The 21,377-nt window shown below is 39.5% G+C and overlaps 1 protein-coding gene across 6 annotated transcripts in view; it reads right to left on the bottom strand.

Moving 5' to 3' along the window:
* Commd10 (COMM domain containing 10) overlaps window positions 1–21,377 on the bottom strand; it is a 129,177-nt gene that overhangs the window by 19,278 nt on the left and 88,522 nt on the right. For 3 of the 6 annotated variants that reach the window (XM_006526224.4, XM_006526225.4, XM_006526227.4), the window contains one exon: window positions 9,097–9,191. The exons of the other annotated variants lie outside the window; for them this stretch is intronic. In XM_006526224.4, the coding sequence (XP_006526287.1) occupies window positions 9,097–9,191 (95 nt within the window). The remainder of the gene's footprint in view (window positions 1–9,096; window positions 9,192–21,377) is intronic. 6 annotated transcript variants of the gene reach the window in all.

Genomic DNA, 21,377 nt, shown 5'->3' with positions numbered 1-21,377 from the left:
TAGAACTCTGCACTAAACCCATCTGGTCCTGGGCTTTTTTTGGCTGGGAGACTATTAATGACTGCTTCTATTTCTTTAGGGGATATGGGACTGTTTAGATCGTTAACTTGATCCTGATTTAACTTTGGTACCTGGTATCTGTCTAGAAATTTGTCCATTTCATCCAGGTTTTCCAGTTTTGTTGAGTATAGCCTTTTGTAGAAGGATCTGATGGTGTTTTGGATTTCTCCAGGATCTGTCTCCCTTTTCATTTCTGATTTTGTTAATTAGGATGTTGTCCCTGTGCCCTCTAGTGAGCCTAGCTAAGGGTTTATCTATCTTGTTGATTTTCTCAAAGAACCAACCCTGAGATTCCACCTCACACCAGTCAGAATGGCTAAGATCAAAAATTCAGGTGACAGCAGATGCTGGCGAGGATGTGGAGAAAGAGGAACACTCCTCCACTGTTGGTGGGATTGCAAGCTTGTACAACCACTCTGGAAATCAGTCTGGCGGTTCCTTAGAAAATTGGACATAGTACTACCGGAGGATCCAGCAATACCTCTTCTGGGCATATATCCAGAAGATGTCCCAACCGGTATGAAGGACACATGCTCCACTATGTTCATAGCAGCCTTGTTTATAATAGCCAGAAGCTGGAAAGAACCCAGATGCCCCTCAACAGAGGAATGGATACAGAAAATGTGGTACATTTATATAATGGAGTACTACTCAGCTATTAAAAAGAATGAATTTATGAAATTCCTAGGCAAACAGATGGACCTGGAGGGTATCATCCTGAGCAAGGTAACCCAATCACAAAGGAACTCGCACAATATGTACTCACTGATAAGTGGATACTAGCCCAAAACTTAGTATACCCAAGATATAAGATACAATTTGCCAAATGCATGAAACTCTAGAAGAATGAAGACCAAAGTGTGGACACTGTGCCCCTTCTTAGAATTGGGAACAAAACACCCATGGAAGGAGTTACAGAGACAAAGTTTGGAGCTGTGACAAAAGGATGGACCATCTAGAGACTGCCTTATCTAGGGATCCACCCCATAATCAGCTTCCAAACGCTGACACCACTGCATACACTAGCAAGATTTTGCTGAAAGGACCCAGATATAGCTCTCTTGTGAGACTAGGCAGGGGCCTAGCAAACACATAAGTGGATGCTCACAGTCAGCTATTGGATGGATCACAGGGCCCCCAATGGAGGAGCTAGAGAAAGTATCCAAGGAGCTAAAGAGATCTGCAACCCTGTAGGTGCAACAACATTATGAACTAACCAGTACCCCGGAGCTCTTGACTCTAGCTGCATATGTATCAAAAGATGGCCTAGTCGGCCATCACTGGAAAGAGAGGCCCATGGGACACACAAACTTTATATGCCCCAGTACAGGGGAACGCCAGGGCCAAAAAGTGGGAATGGGTTGGTAGGGAAGTGGGGGAGGAGGGTATGGGGAACTTTTGGGATAGCATTGGAAATGTCATTGAGGAAAATACGTAATAAAAAAAAAAGAATGAAAGACAAGCATCAGGCTGGGATACATGATGAGTAGACCCATTTGTTTAGATGAGTGTAAAGGAAGAAGGGTGGTGGGTGGGTTGTCTTAGGTTTCTATTGCTGTGATGAAACACATGACAAAAAAACACACTGGGGAGAAAAGAGTTTATTTGGTGTATACTTTCATAGCACTGTTTATCATCTAAGGATGTCAGGACAGGGACTCACACAGGGCAGGAACCTGAAGGCAGAGGCCATGGAGGGATGCTGCTTACTAGCTTGTTCATCATGTCTTTTTTCTTGCTCAGTCTTTTTTCTTATAGAACCCAGGACCACCAGCCCAGGAATGACAGCACCCACAATGAGTCAGGCCCTCCCTCTCAACCACTAACTAAGAAAATGCCCTAAAGGCTTGCTTACAGCTCAACCTTAGGAGGGCCTTGTCTTAACTGAGGTTCTTGCCTCTCAAATGACTTCAGCTTGTGTTAAGTTGAGGAAGCAAAATGCAGTGACGAAACAAAGAGCAGGAACTATGAGTTCACATTAATGCACGTTGATTTGGAAGTATCTTTGTATAATCAAGTAGAAAAGAATCCACAAACTATTTAATATATAAACTTTTCAGAGTTAGAGACCTGGGTCAAAGACATAAACTTGAAGGCATGAGGACAGGGGAGCAGTTAACCATTGGCGTTTAAGACTACAGGACAGTATGTGGAGATGATTGAGGATAAATGATGACGTCACAACCATTAAGGGAATGTCTCCATACAAACCAAAAAAGTGCTGTCATTGCTCCTGGAGAGTTCCAAGAGGAATGACTGGGACAGCAATGGCACACAATAATCCAGTGAAAACAAAGAGCAGTAAATTTTTATTCTAGACTCAGTGACAAGGTTGGATGTTACTGACAACAACAAAAGCTTGTCTGGTGGCATGGTAGGGAGAAGCCAAGCCCAGTATTCCCAGTGGGTATCAGAGGGCAAGGTCACTCAGTGACCAGGGGTTGATTCATTGTAACCCAGATGTCACATCAGAATGGCTGTTAGTTTTCTAACATAAAGGCTTACTGGATCACAGCCTCTCTCATTTATTACATCGTCTATGGTTGTACAGTGGCTATGGCTGCTCCTGTATTACAGACACAGGACTGAGTATTCAACAAGCCTGACCTATTTAGAATCTGGCTTTGCAGGGAGCTTTGCTAATCACTTTTGTCACGATGTCTTAGATCATTAGTTCTATTTCCCAGAGTGGCCTGGGCAGCACTGGCTGTGCTCACTGTGCTCACGCTGCCTGTAAGAAGGACGTGTTGCTCATCCCTCCTTCCTGAGAAAGTGGGATCTGCATCAACACTGTAACTGCTTATTTCAAAGTGAAAATGTCCGGCCTTCGCTGTCCTCTGACATGCCTCTGTTTTATAAGAAAGGCTGATAACAGTTCCAGAGGCTTGGGATGGACAGAACCCACCACCAGCCACTCATGTTTATGGGAATTTCACAGATGCTGGGAATGACTTGAGTAAACTTAATGAATGGATGTAATTTTAATATTGACATGCTCAAGAAAGAAAAGTGTGTTCCCAAGGTTTCTCTCTCTCTTTTTAATAGCTTATTAGTAATGGAGTTGTGGAGCTTTTCTCAAACCACTAGTGGTTAATCCCAAGTATTTTATTTCATGTATTCACATGACGTCAATAGAAATGTATTTGAGTTTTGGAAATTCAGTCAGAAGCCAGAGGTTGGCTGGGAAACATTCGGGCAGGCTGTTCTCCGTCTGCTTGTGACATGTGGCCTTGCTGGACTGACTCACAGCGTAACCGAGTCTTACGTTTGGTTTAATGCTCTGTGTCTGTTCCTGATTAGAGGGGCTAAGTGCTTTGCTAGCTTAGTCATTAATGTTAATGAGTTCTGTGACCCAGGCCAACTTAATAAAACTAACTTTAAAATACCCTCCTAAGAAGTTCTTGATGATAATTTTGAACTCAAAATTGTGCTGGAAAGTAAACAAAGGCATTTCCTACCTGAATGTGGGAAAATGCCAAGATGGTGAGAGCATTTATCCGGCATATTAGCCTGTGAATATGGGCCACATATGGCTGCTTCATCATCATAGGCTAATGGAAGAGAATGAAGACAGAACATTCCCTAAAAGGCTTGAGAACAGTGTAAATACAAGTTACTTCCAGCTGGGGGTGTAGCTCAGTTGGCAGAGTGTTTGCTAAGCATGCACAGCCTAGGACAGAAGTCCAGAACAGGAGGGGAACAGCGAAGATGATAAACAAGCTCCCTAGTGACCCCCCCTCCAATCTAGGCAAAAACCTGTCTAGTTCCAAAGTAGTAACAAGTGATACATACTTGTAAATCAGATCTGAGTAAACCAATGAAAACTGTAAGGTTGCTGGGATGTACTGTAATATCTGTAAAAAGTATTTGTGCCATGTAATTGGAAGAAGTCAATGGCTTTGTAAAAACAGAATGCTTGCACAGGTGTCTGAGCATATTTCATACACATGATCAGTTGTCACGTTTTGTCTGTTTGTTTTTGGAGAGAGGGTCTCTCTATGAAGCCCTGGCTGACGTGAAACTCACAGAGATCCACCTGCCTCTGCCTCCTGAGCACTGGGATTAAAGAGTTGGCCACTATGCCTGACCGGAACGGCTTTTTAAGTAGTATAATTTCTAGAGGGGAAAACGGCAACACACAAAATACTCAGGTTTAAGCAAGAGCATAGAGAGTTAGCCTCCTTTCTTGTTTTGTTTTGTTTTGTTTTGTTTTGTTCTTTTATTTCAGGTTAAAATCACAACTAGTTATTTTTAACTTCTCATGAGCATAGGCCACCAAAATAACAAAGTTATATTACTGTTTTTAAAATATTCATACATTAATGTCTGTAATAGACTGACTATAAAAATTCATTTCAGTGCTGACTAAATCCAGAAATTAAGCTATATAGTATTAACATTACAAACATTTTCCTTATCCTTTTAAACACAAGATGACATGTCTATTGCCCTGAATCTAGGCTTTAACTGAGACTTAAGAATATAACTTATTCATGGTGGGTTGTGTGACTATATGTTATTTTTTCACAGTATGATATTGCTTCAAACTCAGATTATAAGAATGTTTTATATTTAGAGGACACTTTTTTTTTTAAAGGGAGCTTTAGATATTCTACAAGATCTACCAGAAATGGTATCTCTCTGCATCAAACTCTAGAGCAGAAGAAAATATTTATCAAGCAAGGGGAGTGACACGTTAGCAATGGCACACAGCGTGTGGGCCTAACTGTCTTTAAAGGGAATGGCAATTTGGTCTTTATTACAAACATGAAACTCAGAAATGCACACACTTCCATTTTAAAATTAAGCTCGGACTTGTCCTTTCTATGCCTTGGAATTAATGGTTTCTTAGTCACTGATAAATGAGGTGACAGAAGAGTTGCAGAAAATAAAATCTTGGCATGCTAAGTGCTACCCTGAAGGTCACGGTAATGTGAGGTGCTGTGAAATGAAATGTCAAATTACAGACCTAGGATGTCGGGAAAGATGCCCTTACCAGATGAACTTTTCTAAACAGTAATTTTTGTAGTTACTAAAGAGAATGAACTAGAATATCAAGTAGAACCTTTGCTTTATACAGATATTCAAAATTTGACCTGAATTATATCAGGATAAATTTGTCGAAGAAGATTCTTTTTGTTCTCCAAGCAGTTCATCCTGTGACTTATTCATCAGGAGCCCTCTGTGGAGAACACACCCTGGGTGGGTCCTACAGCAGGACCACACTAGGGTCAGGCATGATTTTGACTAGAATTAGGCTCACTCTTTGGATAAACCTATCTCTCTCTAATTCTTCCCAAGAAGCGTGACTCCAATTCAAATACATCTTAATGTCTAATTAATATTAACTAAGAAAATTTTTCATGAACAAAATATGAACTAATGACTTTCTAAAATACCTATTGTGCATATAAGCAAAATTTTGCTTATATATTACTAAAGAGATTCTAAGCAACCACAGAAAATTTGAATCATGATAATATCAAACCAACAGTAAACAATTTTGAAATAATAAAAAAATATTTTTAGTTATGAGAACATCAAACCTATGAAACACTTCAATCTTTCCCTTTATATCTTAGCTCCATTGTTTTCAACTATTCTACTTTTTTAAAAAATGGGGAAATGTCCCTAATAATACTTACTTACATTAGCCATTTTAAATGTGAGGTTGAAAAATATCTGAGAGAAGAAGTGCCCAATACTGTGCAAATGGGCCCAACGTGCACCATCAATCACTACAGGCTGACTAACAAGGTCATAAAATCACTTTCATTTTGTGGCAGAAAACACAAAGAATAAAAAACTTATTTTAGAGTAAAACATTTCAGAACTCGAAGACGTGCCAGCCACCACTTAAGACAATAATCTAATTTACAGTTGGTACATTTATACATTTTATAATAATTGATGTACTTGAAAAAACCTGATGCTACGAGATCAGTAGCGAGACAGAGACATTCATTTCTCATCCCCTCTTAATACAGCAATGGAAGCTGCAGCAAGGACAGCTGAGCAACTAGAAGCAAGAGAGGATATTCAAACCATAAAGAAAAAAACATCACACCAACCATGTTCGCCGATCGTACAGTTCTCTAACAGAAGAATCTAAATACTTCTTGACCAAATGGTTAGAGCTTATAAAGGAATTCAGCACAGCTACAGAATACACAGAATACAGAAAGCAACAGCATTTTATACATCAATAATGAAGTTACCAAAAATGGAATTAAGAAAGCAAAACAGTTAAAATCTTTAGAAAAACAATAGCTAAGAAAATAAAAGGTATCTGCAGAAAAAAATGTAAAGCACATATGAATAAAATGATAGAGGGCACACATAAGAACAGGGAGGTATTTTATGCCCATGGGTCAGAAAACTATACAAAGCAATTTACAAAACTGATGTCTTTATAACATCAACAGCTTTCTACGGAAAAAGAAGGAAAGAATCCTAGAACTGAATGGGACCAAAAGAGACCCAGAAAAGTCAGAGTGATGCTGGAGAGAGAAGGAGGAAACTGTGGGGGGGGGGGGAGGGGGAGGGGGAGAGCGAGAGCCTAACATTAAAACAGCGGGAGATGAGGGGCACAGCAGTGCAAGAGAACGCAGAAATTAATCTACATTCATACTGCCACTGATTGTTGACAAAGACTTCAAAAATAGGAAGTCTCATCAGTAAATTTTGCTAGCCATGTTGGATATCCAGAAACATGAGTGTAGATTCCATCAGTTCAAAATCTACGACAATCATTTCAAAATTGTCACATCTCAAATTATGAAATTACCAAACAAAATCCTGCCAGACTTTAGCAACATTCCCAACAGGAACCTAAAGGCACAAAAGGAAGAAGAGATAAATAAAATTGTTATCAAATTAAGAAATTTTTACACAGTAAAGAAAAGAGCTATAAAAATAAGAGACAACAATAGGAGAAAATGCAAATTATTCATCAACAAGAGATTAATATTCAAAATATACACGAGGCTAAAAATCTGAACACCAGCAAAATAGGCAGTCGACCTGAAGCATGAGCTAAGGAATGAACGGGCACCAAAGGAGACAGGCAAACTGCTAACAAACACACGAATGTGCTCAGCTTCACTACTGCAAAAGAGTCTATCAAAACCACAACGGCACATCTTTTCACCACAGTTGGGATACTGATTCTATGTGTGCACAGATTTTTATAAATACATCTACATATTTTCACAATTTATGTATACACATATATGGAAAGAAAAAACCAAATGCTAGTGAGTGCACGGAGATCGGGGGGGGGGGGGGGAGAGGAAAGATGTTCAATGTGGAACAGGATTCCTCCTGGGTCTTAGTGCAATAGGGTAACTAGTGGATAAATTAATTTATGAGGTTCTTAAAAAGTGACTTGAAGAGTGCAAAATGAGCAACAAATAAAGATAAGTAATGACTGAGTAGACAGAAATTCTTATTATCCAGACCTGATTATTATACATTGCACACATGTGCTAAATTACCATGATGTATATACACCTTAGGTATGTGTAAATACTATGCATGAATTAAAAAAAAAACTGGCCCTAATTTTAATCTTTAATTCTTAAATACCATACTTAATTGCTAATGATGAAAGCTAGCTGTTAATAATGCCCGCTTAGGAAAAAGGCACACATATCTCCTCGATCTCCTCTAAGTCATCTTAGTTCTAATCATGAGTATTGCAATGGCCATTCTTCTGATTTATTTTCAAAGTTCAGCATAAATTTGTCTACACTGATAAAATTATACTAACTGATACTAGGCTCATCTGCCAGTGATGTGTGAAAATTTTAATATAATAGTATTTAAGTCAACTTTGAGTCAACTGTGAGCATAAACAACTGGACCCAAACAGAGCAAGGCGACAGGAAATATTAGTCAGAGTAACACAGCATCTAGAGGTGTAAAGTCTCCGCTCCGCTCCTCGGTTCAAATGTTTGTGTGAGAGTTTGATTTCCATCACTTGTAGTTGCGTGGCCTTTTATACAAAGTAATTAACCTTTCATTCCCAACCCTCCTTATCTTTAAAGCAAGAAGAATAGCAGTAAATTGCCTCGAATTTTGTGGTGAGGATAATACGCTATGTAAACAGTTTAGAATAGTAAATATTATACAGTAAGTACTCAAGGACTCTTAGCTAGCATAGAGATTAAACTGAAGGAAGCAGAGTAATTATTTCCAAAGACCCGACTGGTGGGTTGGCAGCACTAGACATTGAAGAGAGCTCTGTAAGATGCAGAACAGAGCTCCCAAGTCCACAGCATGGTGAGACTGGTGAGTACTTCTCTCTTGTGGGGTCACCTGCACAGCATCTTCTGGCAGCCAGCCAGTAGGGACAAAGCTTTCAGGTCAGTATCCATTTGACTTTTTCATGTTTACATCTTAAGTAATATCTTCTTAAGAAATGAATCTGGTTTAAGTAACCATCAAATTCTGGAGAATAACCAAGACCAGTGTTTGGAAGTCTGTGGGAACCCAGTGGCCAGTAACTCAAAAAGAGGTAACTCTTGTTGGTACTGGGTTTTTATTTGTCGCATGTGGTATCTAGTTGGGGTACTGCCCCCAATCCTCACAATGATTGTGACAGATGTAGAAGGCCTGCCTGTGCAAGATCAAACCAAACAGCAACCCGGAATGGAGTGGAGAGGGGAGAGAGCATGAAGTCCTATCCACAGGAGGCATTACTGGCCTTTGGCAGCTGCTAGGCAAGAGTCAGCTTCCTAACATGGCAGGCCAACCAAGCTAAGGATCAGGCTCCCCACCTATGAGTAATTAGGCAACACAAGGGGAGGGGGCTGTGGAGGGGAAACTACGAAGGGGGAAACATTTTAACCAATTTATAACACACACACACACACACACACACATTTCTGGGATTCTGAATATAACACACTGAGGACTCATTTCTTTGTTCACAAGTTCAGAACCAGAGATGAATGTAGAGAAAAGGGAGTGGACACTGGTTTGGATCAAAATTACCTAATTACATTAAGATAAGAAAGAAAAAACCAGACTCACGGACAAATGAAGCTGGATGCATAGTTGGGGTGTGGTGAGGTGGATCTAGGAGTTGGGGAAGTAGGGTGAATGTGATCAGAAGACACAGTCTGAAACTTACAAAGAAATAATGAAAAGACTATTTTAAGAAAGTTAAAAAAAAAAACAAAAAACAAACAAACAAAAACAGTCACAGTAAAACCACTCATTAAGCCTAAAGTAAGAAAACGAAGTTGGTAAGTGTGATAGCTACTCTTGATTATCAACTTGACCACATCTAGAATTAACTAAAACCCAAGAAGCAGGGTATACCTGTGAAAGGGTTTTCTTGATTGAAATGGAAAGACTAACTCTCCCTAAATCCTGATCTTTTGAGGTAGGTGGCGAGGCAAGACTCACCTTCAATCTGGGTCACAGCTTTGTGGCAGCCTGTATAAAGGACATGGAAGAAGGAAGTTCTTGCTCTTCGCCTGCTTGTGCTCACGCTCACGGGCAAGCACATTCCTTCACTGGCATTCCAGCCCACTTCCTTGGTATTCCAGCATATAGCTGGAATATAGATCGGAATCTAAGACCAGCTGAGACACCCAGCTTCATGGGCTGAACAACTACTAGATTCTTAGCCTGCATCTGGAGGCAGCCACTGTTGAACAGTCAGATCATAATCTGTAAGCCACTCTAAATAAGTCCCCTCTCTCTCCAGAATAGATTCATTCTATCAGCTCTGTTTCTCTAGAGAAACTTAACCAACACAGTAACCCGAAATAAAAGTCAGATAACAAAAAGTTAGTTGGGACTGGTGAAGCTTGGCTGATACACATAAAGGAACCAAGATATCTGCATGTACACTAGAGAGCGCAAAATCAAATGAGCAAAGAGAAGAAAATCGCCAGGAGTGTGTCATCTGGAGTCACCGCAGTAAAAGCCGCTATGGTGGCAACATGATTTGGGGCCACCTGCTGTATTGATCAATTTGAGAACAGAATTTTCCTAAATGCAGTAAGAAGGCACATGCACATCAAGTGTGCCTCCCAGACTGTAAGAGGCACTGCTGATGCCCACCAGAAAGACCTCCAAATATCCTAGCACGATCAGTTAACATCTTGAAAAGAAACAGCAATCACCATTAAGGTTTGCACATTTAGAACTCCATGGGTGGCACCTATGATTTCTAATTGCACCCAGGTTTTCTGTTCAATGAGCACTTTTGATCATTTTAATCAACTTCTTTTTAAATCAAAACTAGTCATACTGGCAAATGAGACAGCACTGAGAAATGTAATTCAGTGTGGTTGTTTTCTTTTAAAACCATGTCTTGGATGCAGGTGTGCTTTTAAAATAAAATTAACAAATTTTCAGGAGCTACTTTTTTTTTTTTAAAGTAGGAACTGATTGTACTAGAAAAAGGTAAAAATAAAATTATTAGTTATCACAAAGCAATACAGGAACAAAGACAAGCTCACTAACACATTTTCAAAAGGAGAGCATGTGGTTTCACAACTTTCCTTCATTTTAGAATACTTTAATGAAAAACATAATGACCACTTCATAAAGATTCTGAGATATGCAAATGAAACCTTTCCATATTCTCTTCTAAATATTAGCAAACTTTGCTTCAAAATATTATAAAAAAATGGGACAGTCAATCCCAGGGCCCAAGCTTTAATTGTAAGGTTTCTAAAATGTATTTTTTTTTTAAATTAGTTTTAAACAACTCTGTCTATTTAAGTAGTTTGTTTACTTATTCATGTAGGTTCAGCAACCATGACCACTAATAGAACATGTGATTTCCTCTGTTTACATATGTTTATTTTTGTTGGTCTGTGTGTCTGTGTGTATGTGTGTGTACATGTGAGGGAATGGTACATGTGTGGGCATTCCCATGCTATAGCACATATGTGTACATCAGAGGACATTTTGCAGGGGTAGGTTTCCCCTTTGCCATATGCCAGATTGAACTTATAGGCCATCGGGCTTGGTCTTCTTCAGATAAACATTTATAAAGACTTTTTTTTTCATATATGATAGTACACTGTTGCTGTCTTCAGGCACACCAGACGAGGGCATTGAATCCCACTGCAGATGGTTTTGCTGAGAATTGAACTCAGGACCTTTGGAAGAACAGTCAGTACTCTTAACCTCTGACCCATCTCTCCAGTCCCACTGGGTCTTGTTAGCTCAACATGTGATTTGATTTTTATTGAATCTTTCATAGACAAAGCAATGAAATCTTTCATAATTCCCATCAAAATAAACAATTCTTTTATATATTTTGGTACTGGGAAGTTAAAATTACAAATACAAGGCTGCAATGACATTTAACTTTTGAAAATAGCATACATATTTAGTAAAATGGGTCCCTGAATACTTAATATATCAAGATAGTTTATCTATTAATGATAAAGATACTCTGAAGCAATTTCTTCTTAAACAGAATGACCAATAAGAAATACTGTCCAATACATTTTGTTAAAATAATTAGATTCAACTTCTTTTCCTGGGGAAAAAAATGAAGTCATAATAGAAATGAATTCTGAATAATGACCTTCATAATAAGTATTACAAACAGCACATTTTTGTCATTTTCAAATATATTTATATAAGATTTCATTACGATGATTTCATCATCTTTTTGGCTTCTCAATTTCAAACTGTACTTTTACATTTTATTTTTAAAGACAATGGCTCACAGTAGAGACAAGGGCATAGTTACCTCTTCCCTTTCTCTTCAAAGTCAAAACAATGTAACTTTAAAAGGAAGTTGGATGTTGTGATGCACACCTTTAATCTCAGTGCTTAAGGAGACAGAGGCAGGTGGGTCTCTGAGTCTGTAAGGCCAGTCTGTCTACATAGTGAGACCCAGGACAACCAGGGCTATATAGTGAGACCCTGTGTTAAATTTAAAAAAGAAAGGAAGGAAGGAAGGAAGGAAGGAAGGAAGGAAGGAAGGAAGGAAGGAAGGAAGGAAGGAAGGGAGGGAGAAGAAATATAGCATATTAGGATATTAGGCCTGGGGTAGCTCAGTGTACTGGCTAGTTTTGTGTCAACTTGACACAGCTGGAGTTATCACAGAGAAAGGAGCTTAAGTTGAGGAAATGCCTCCATGAGATCCAACTGTAAGGCATTTTCTCAATTAGTGATCAAGGGGGTGGGACCATCTCTGGGCTGGTAGTCTCAGTTCTATGAGAGCACGCTGAGTAAGCCAGTAAGTAACATCCCTCCATGGCCTCTGCATCAGCTCCTGCTTCCTGACCTGCTTGAGTTCCAGTCCTGACTTCCGTGGTGATGAACAGCAGTATGGAAGTGTAAGCCGAATAAACCCTTTCCTCCCCAACTTGTTTCTTGGTCATAGTGTTTGTGCAGGAATAGAAACCCTGACTACGACACTCAGTAGAATCCTAACCAAACATGTACAAAGCCCTGGGTTCCGACCACATCACCACATAAGTCAGGCAAGGTAGTCCAATTCCTGCAATCCCAGCACTTGGGTGGAGGCAGAAGGATAAATTGAAGACCATACACTCAACTACATAGTAAGTAAAGCCAGTTTGAGACATAAGAGAAGCTAGCTCGGAAAAAAAAAAAAAAAAAAAAAAAAGATTGTTACTTCAAATGAGACAATTTGAAGAAATTCTGTAAACTGTGAATCAAAGGCGATTTGAAAACATTAGCTCATAATCAGATCATAGAAATCTGCAGCTACAACAAGCAAAGAAGGATCAGCTGTACAAATCCATGATTGATCAGTGAGAGTAGGTATCCATTATGTATTCAACCATGATTTCTGACAGCGGGGAGGTCCAGAATAGGAGCAGGACTACAGACAAGAAGACCTGGTAATAGCCAGCAAGAAAGGAACTCAAACCCTAGGGCAGTGGTCCACAGCAAAGGGCCCAACTCAGCCAGGTCTGCCCTCACACCGTAGTGTTGGATGAAGACTGTAAGGAGACTACAAAACCTAGGAAGTAAAGAAGGATTCTGATCTAGGTTAAAGGACAAAAAATCTCCAGGTATGAAATGGCTGCTCAGTGTAGTCCCTCAATTCCACACATAACATGAAGATCACAGAGCATGCGAGGAAAGCCCAGTAGGATTCCACAACACAAACACAACAAATTCAAGAAATAACCTGCAGGCTAGGTAAAAAAACCAAACCAAACAAAACGACAACAAACACCACCACAAAAAAGCCTTATTAAATAGAGACGTCAATCTCTGTAAACTTTTAAAGGAATAAAATGGATCGGTGCATTAAAAAAAATAAAAATAAAAACAAGGACGGACTGACTGCCCTCCTTCCCAGCACAGAAAGATGGTTCTTCCTCCCTCCCTCCCTCTTGACCCATTTTCCTTCTTTCACCATACACTCAATAAAATAAAGTAAATATAAATAAATAAATAAATAAATAAAACAAAGCAAACAAAAAACACAGCTCAAAATTTTAGAAATAGAAATGACAAAATTGCCAGACAGTGGTGGCACATGCCTTTAATAGTATATTTTCTCTGCACTTGGGAGGCAGAGGCAGGTGGATTTCTGAGTTCCAGGACAGCCTGGTCTACAAAGTGAGTTCCAGGACAGCCAGGGCTACACAGAGAAACCCTGTCTCAAAAAAAAAAAAAAAAAAAAAAAAAAAAAGAAAAGAAAAGAAAAAAGAAAAAAAAAAAAGAAAAGAGAAAAAGACAAGAAAAGAAATGACAAAATTATACCTAAAAACATGGGCTGAAAATTAAAGAACTCAGAGATCTAACTGCTGAGTGAGAAGATAAAGACAAGAGATTGTCTAGAACACACTGGAAAAAGACTAGTGGAGATTTAGAAGTTCGGAAGTTACCTAGGAAAGAGAAGGATAACTAGGAGGAAAAATAATCACAGAGAAAAAGAAAAGATCCCTTATCAAATGATAGCTCCAGGCCTTTCGTAAGGAGAGAGTGGTTCCCACGGCAGGCAGACTCTCAGCACCAGCGATCTCATCCAGCTGAAAAGCAAAGGTCACCTCAGGAAAAGCTGCCCAACCCAACCCTGGGAGCTTTGTTTTTCATCCTACATCCAAACTGTATCAAAGTGGATTCAATTCTTCTAACAACTATGTAATCACCTGTGAGGACTACTGCCCAGTTAGTTCAAGTCACAAAGAAACCAGATGCCTAAATAATTCCAGGAAACCTATCTCCTTCCTCAACTACTTAAAAACCAATTAATACTAAGCTGCCCTTTAACTCTGTTTGTCTTTTGACCCTTCAATCACATAGAGATTCAAGAAAAAGGTCATTAGATTTAATTTTTGAGGCAAAGAAAAATGCTAGCAATTTAAAAGATAATTATGTAGGAACCTGAAAATAACCACCCCACCCCACACCCCGTGAGGAACAGGCAAAAGGTAAAATAAACACATAGGAACTTAAGCAGACAAATTTCCTCTAGAATTTCAATTCCTTCAAAAAAACAGGGAATGCACTTATTCTCAGACCCCACAGTGAACCGGCCAGGTTGATAACTGCTGATTAACACACATGGAACTCTCTGAAAGGGAGGGAAACAGTGAACAACAGCCCTGGGTCACAAGGAGAAAAGCCGCCAGAAACCAGAAATTCATGGTCTGGAAAAATAAGGCTTTAAAAAACAGTACCTTAAGGAAAATGCAAGTAGGCAAATTTCCCCTTCACTTTTCATAAGCAAAATAAGAAAATCGTTAGATAAATAGAGAGCTATTTGGGAGTTAATTGAGAAGTTAAACAAAAATAGTTAAATCTTCATTTTTGAAAAACTCAAATATTTAGTGTCTACCATATACCTAACTAATTGGAGAGTAGAAGTATTCTGATATTACTACTTATAAAAATGTAGAGAATAACTTTTACCTTGCAGATAGTATATTTTCTCAAATGGTCATCAAGGGAAATTTTCCCGTGAAAAGCTTTCTGGTTAGACTACTAAGTAGTTCAGTTTCCTATATACTTTAAATAATCAACTTAATTATATGATTTAATTCTATAGTGGTCAATATAAAATCAGAAAAAAATACTAGAATGTATATGCATTTATCTAATTTTTCTATTTCTGGGGCTTTTATTTATGTAGAATTACATATATGCTATATTACATATATAATTAAGAAAATTATATATACTGTATTATGTATAATTATATACTGTATACTGTAGCCATTTTATATATATATATATATATTTTATATATAGCTAGTCCACTAAAATAAATTATACATAGAAGATGAATATGTCTGAATTTTAGTGCTATATAGTATAATTAAGGAAGACTAGAGTAAAGAAAATGTTTTTAGATAACACTAGATAATATTTCATAGACTTGGAATGGAGTTATTTCTTAAACAAAACAGAAAGTAGAAATAATAAAGAACAAGACTGAGAAATAAAACTTTAAAATTAGATCATATTTTAAAAGATAATTTATCTTCATCAGAAACACCTTAAAAGATAGTTAAAAGATAAAGCCAGAATGGGGAAATATAGAAACCACAACTCAAAGGAAGAAAACTGGTACAACTAACTCGACAATCAAACACTGCCATTATCTACGAAAGCAAATTCTGTGATCCAGTGATTTGTATCCAAGTATATACATACCAGATATGCATGCACATAAGTATCAATCACAGTACAAACTTATTTCCATTATGAAGAAATGCATGAATACATTGTGTTATAAATGAAACTTTCAAGTATGAACACACACAAACTAGTGTCATATAAAATATAGAGGAGTCTCCCCAATATGAAGGTAAAGTAAGAACTAAGAGACAAAGGAGGACATTTTCACTAATTTTGTTTCTAAAATGCATTAAAATAGGCAAAACTACTATACATCTTAAAAAGACTTACTGAAATGATTAGCGTACTTTTTATTGTGCATGTGTGTTTGCTTGTATGACTGTCTGTCTGCATACTACATCATATATGCACAAGCCCTTGGGGACCTGAAGAAGGCACAGGATCCTCTATAACTGGAGATACGCATAGTTGTAAGCTCCCATGCAGGTGCTGGGAACACCAAACACTGCGGAGCCATCTCTCCAGCCCCACTACTACACAACATTAGAACAGTCAATAGAGTTAGCTTTGGACAGCAGAAAACGACTAACATGACTACTGGCTGAGTCAGTAAGAGAGCAGGAGAGGATACAGGTGATGTTTCCTAACTTCAGCTCGAGAGAATGACATTGTATTTCTTTGTAAAGTATGCATTGTGTATTCCACTAAAATGATTGATACAAAGTAACTACCACCTCCTCCTGCTCCTCCTCCTCTTCCCACTTTAATGTAGACAGGATGTTTCTTTGTAGCCCATTCTGACCTTGAACTCCCAGTCCTCCAGATTCAGTCTCCTGAGTACTACAATTGTAGACTATAGCCAGGCCTCATCTTCTAAACTCATCATTAGCTACTAGATTGCTTACTTTTTACCATTTAGTGAACCCAACTGTAAAATTATTTTTGTTGCTGTTTCGTAACTCTAAATTTGCTGAATTGTACTGTAAATATTTGAATATGAAGTATATCTGATATGAGACCACAAAGGGGTCACAACCTACAGGTTGAGAACCACTGCTGTAGGGCATTTTCTTGATCAGTGCTTGATGGGGGTGGGGCAGCCTTCTGTGGGTGGTGCCATTCCTGGGCAGGTAGTTCTGGGTTCTGTAAGAAAACAGGCTGAGCAAGCTACAGGGAGCAAGCCAGTAAGCTGCACCCCTTTATGATCTCTATCAGCTCCTGCCTTCAGGTTCCTTCTGTACTTCACTGAGTTCCTGTCCTGACTCCCTTGGATGATGAACTAACTGGGATATAGAAGAGTAAGTCAGATAAATGTGTTCCTCACCAAGTTGCTTTGTCCCTGTTGTTTCATCACAGCCAACAGTAACTCTAAGAGAGGCACAATGGCCAAGGAAACTCTTATTTAAAACAGCATTTAATTAGGGGCTTGCTTAATGTTTCAGAAGCTTAGTCCATTATCATCATGGCAGAGAGCATGGAAGCAGGCAGATGTGGTGCTAGAGAAGGAACTGAGAGCTACATACTGATCCGCCAGGCAGAGTGTGGGAGAGACTGGACCCTGCATGGGCTTTAAAACCTCAAAGCCCACCTTCAATAACACACCTCCTCCAACAAGGCCACACCTCCTCCAACAAGGCCACACCTCCTCCAACAAGGCCACACCTCCTCCAACAAGGCCACACCTCCTAATACTTCTCCAACAGTGCCATTCTCCAATGACTAAGCATTCAGATACATGAGGCTTTGGGGGCCATTGTTATTTAAAGAACCACAGCTTTCTACAGATTCTCTGACCCTGACACGGAGTTCCGAGTTCCGAGCCTCAACGTCTCTTCATGAGGTCTTCAGTGCTGGAGCTTCTACTATAAACTTCACCAATGGCCTCTCCCGATGTCAAGCCTCAGCTCCTTGATACTTCCTACTTTTAAAACCAGTACTCCCTGGGAGACTCTTACACATTAGTTCAATTGCAGGCGCAAGGAGAAGCAATTCTCTATTCATGGTCCTCTTGGTACAGCTTCTGTGTGCTCCCCAGAGGAAACAGTTACCAGAAGCGTTTACCCGTTGACACTGTTCTCCAAGACACACATGCAGCAGAGGACTGCCTTGTCTGGTCTCAGAGGGAGAAGACGCACCTAGTCCTGTAGAGGCTTGATGTCCCAGGGAGGAGGGAGACCTCAGGGGGAGGCACCCTCTCAGCAGTGAAGAGGAGGGAAAACAAGGGGAAGAACTTGGCAAGGGGGCACCAGGAGAGGGAGCAGCATTCAGGATGTATAAATAAAATATTAATAAATAAAAAATAAATAAACTAGAAAAGCCTAAAAAAGTTTGGGTTTTACTGCTGTGAACAGACATCATGACCAAGGACAACATTTAGTTGGGGCTGGTGTACAGGTTCACAGGTTCAGTCCACTATCATCAAGGCAGGAACATGGGAGCATCCAGGCAGGCATGGTGCAAAAGGAGCTGAGAGTTCTACATCTTCATCTGAAAGCTGCTAGCAGAATATGGACTTCCAGACAGCTATGGTGATGGTCTTAAGCCCACACCCACAGTGACACACCTACTCCAATAAGGTCACATCTCCTATAGTGCCACTCCCTGGGCCAAGGGGGGAAAAAAAACAAAACAGCAACAACAACTACAACAACAAAATACTGATCCTTTAACCTTAGCTGACCAAACCAGAAACTCTCAATTTAAAATACCAAATGGCTCTGACAGTCTTGAAGGGGCTTCCCAAACCTCCCTCTGAAATGTCACTAACGGGGCCTCCTCCATTGTCTGCACTTGAAGGTTGGAGTTATCTTCCAAGTGCCCACAACAGTAGTTTATTAAGCCCTGAGCACTAAACAGAATTTCCAGACCAAAGTTCTAGGGATTTAGAATATTAGTGGTTATAAAACTAAAGTCCTCTATCCTTTTGGAATCTGAATTCTGGTGGAGGAGCTCACTACACAATAAACAAAGAAGAATATATAGCCTGTCTAATAACCCGTGTAGCTAGTTTGAAACCGAAGATTTGGAGAACTATTCCTTCATATGGAGCTCGGAGAAAGTGTCATAAATAAGCTGACATTTGATTGAAACCCCAAAATAGTGAGGGGGCACACAAGGATATCCAGGATTAAAACAACCCAAATGGAAGGAACTTCAATAGTCTCTAGGAGATGGTCTGCACGGTGTCTTCCAGAACATCAGGACAAGAGTGTAAATGGAATAACATAAGAAGGGCTGGGATAGTGAGGGAGGAAGAAGGACAGATCACACAAGGCCCTTGCCAGGACCAAGTACCGTTTGCAGACTGGAAGCCATCTGGGACACCCCCCCCCCCCCCAGGAAAAGTGAGGACTGTGTTTGCAGAGGAGGTAGACTAATGAACAAAACCCAGAAGCTAATAATTTGAGGCTAATATGTCTGCAAGGTCAGGACCCCTTTCAGGAGGTAAAAGCAACTCCCCAGCTGTCATAGCTGGAGAGGCTGGGCCAGGGCGGACACAGCTGCAGAAGCAGTGTCAGTGGAGGCAGAAGAAACGGAAAGTCTCACATGAGAATCAGAGGGAATAAGAGAGTCTTCATGGGATTAGTAGCGGGCAAGGGTGGACACTGTCACTGGATTGCTATGCCAGTCACTTATGCTAACTGACAGGTACCCATTTGAAACACCACCTGTTTCAAAACAAAACAACAAAACAAAAGGAGATAGATCACATTAAAAAAAGTTTCAATTCTGTAATTATTATTAAAGCAAAGACACACAGAAAAAATACTATTAGTTCACATGTGACTTCTCTAAGGTGAAAACCATCTAATGCATATACCTTTGATGAGGGGTAAAATATTGTAGAGCACTGGAATCGGAGGCACCATAGACTGCTTATGTGAATGCTTGAAATCAAATATAATTCAGTGTACAAATGGAGAAGCTACTGATGTGTCCAATAATGGTGCATTTCAATGAAGCAATTTGTGTGGAACTACATCCAGTTGTAAATAATTTACACAGAGATCAAGTTATGAATTATCCAGCAAACAGTCTTGAGTTCTGAAAACAGACCCAACAGGCCAATTTCACCTGTCGAGCACTGACTTTAAAGGGCTCTCTCAATTCCTCTCCTTGAGTCTAAATGGCAGCAGGACCCAGGAAGCAGCTGAACTGCAGCTTCTGGGCTGCTACAGAAGGAGTTCAGCAGCTCTAACTGGATCCTCAGAAACAAGCCAGGCAACTGCAGTCTCTGCAGGTCTGCAGACATTTCATCTTACTAGAAAATCTTCTCACAGCATACCTAACTAGACACAAAGCACCTTATGGACGTCTTCAAATAAAGAACTGTAAAATACTTATATAATTACACGCATGCCTCAAATACATGTATATATGTGTTCTTTTTCCATTTGTGAAATGCACCCGGCCTTCATCTTTTTTTTTTTTAAACAAGGCATGTTGATACTATAATAAAGAGTGTGAACTAATAATTACCCGCTGATCAGTTGATTAAAGCTGATCAGGTGATTAAAGAGAGAAAGGCTGACAACACGCCAGATTCTCTGCTGTGTACTGGATTACACTGTATTTGGTCCTTCTGGTACTGGAACCGGCCGCTACCATCAGTGTGAGGCTTCATTAGACTCTGGGTTCTAGGCCAAGTCTGTGGCTTCCTTAAGTAACTGCTCACCTGACCCTTCGGCAACTCAGGCTGGCCTGGGATCACAATCTTCCTGCTTCAGCCTCCTCATCCTTTTAGTGTCTTGAGGAACTTCCACCCAGGCTCCATAACTGTGCGCATTTACACTCCCAGTAGCAGTGTTTAAAAGCTCCTTTTTCTTCACATCTTTCCTGCATGTTCTTTTTTTGTTTCTGAGAAGCTTTAAGAGGAAGATAGTATCTCACTTTATTTTAAATTTGTTTTGTTTCTTTTTTTAAACTTTATTTCCCTTCTAGAACTATATTGTTGGTTTTATGTGTTCTTTCCTTTTTTGTTTTATTTTTTTGAAATAGGGTTTCTCTGTGTAGCCTTGCTCCCTCTGTAGACCAGATTGGCCTTGAACTCACAGAGATCTGCCTACTTTTGCCTCCCGAATGCTGAGATTAAAAGCATGCGACACCACTGCCCATTGCTTTGTTTCTTGAGATACAGTTTCTCACTGTAGCCCCAGCTAACCTGGTATTCACTATATATAGTCAAGGCTGACCTCAAACTCATGAAATCCTCCTGCCTCAGCTTCCTGAGTGTTGGGACTATGAGCATGAGCTCTCAACAGCTTCCAGCTGTGAGGATTCATGGCTGTTGCCTTCTTTTGATGTATTTATTGGTCATTTTATTTCTTCCAAGAAGTATTTATCCATATTATTTTGCCCATTTTTTAATTGGATGGCATTTTTGGTTAGAGATTATTTGGAACTGTTAAAATAAATTCTGGATATTAACATAGATGTTTTGTGTTGACATTTTCTTCCATTTTACAGACTGTGTGTTCACTCTGCTTTTCTGCTACACAGAATCCTTTGGTTTACTGTAGCAACAGTACTTAGAATTTCTTCATCTCCTGCAATGTTAAGGTTCAGAAATTCAGTACCTGAACCAACCAAAAGTTACCTCTGTTTTCTTCTAGTAGTTTTAAATCTTGCGTTTAGATTGTTGCTCCATTTTGAGGATGAGAGATAGGAGTCAAGTTTCAATTTTTCAAGTTTCAATTTTTCTGAATGTGTATCTCCAGTTTGCCTAGCATCCCTTGTTGATTTCCCAGTAAGCTTTAACTGCCAGCTTGATA

The sequence above is a fragment of the Mus musculus genome, chromosome 18 (genome assembly GCF_000001635.26).
Source record: "Mus musculus strain C57BL/6J chromosome 18, GRCm38.p6 C57BL/6J".
Classification (NCBI taxonomy): domain Eukaryota; kingdom Metazoa; phylum Chordata; class Mammalia; order Rodentia; family Muridae; genus Mus; species Mus musculus.
The sequence above is the reverse complement of the archived record's forward strand: the minus strand, read 5'-3'. Positions and strand labels throughout refer to the sequence as shown.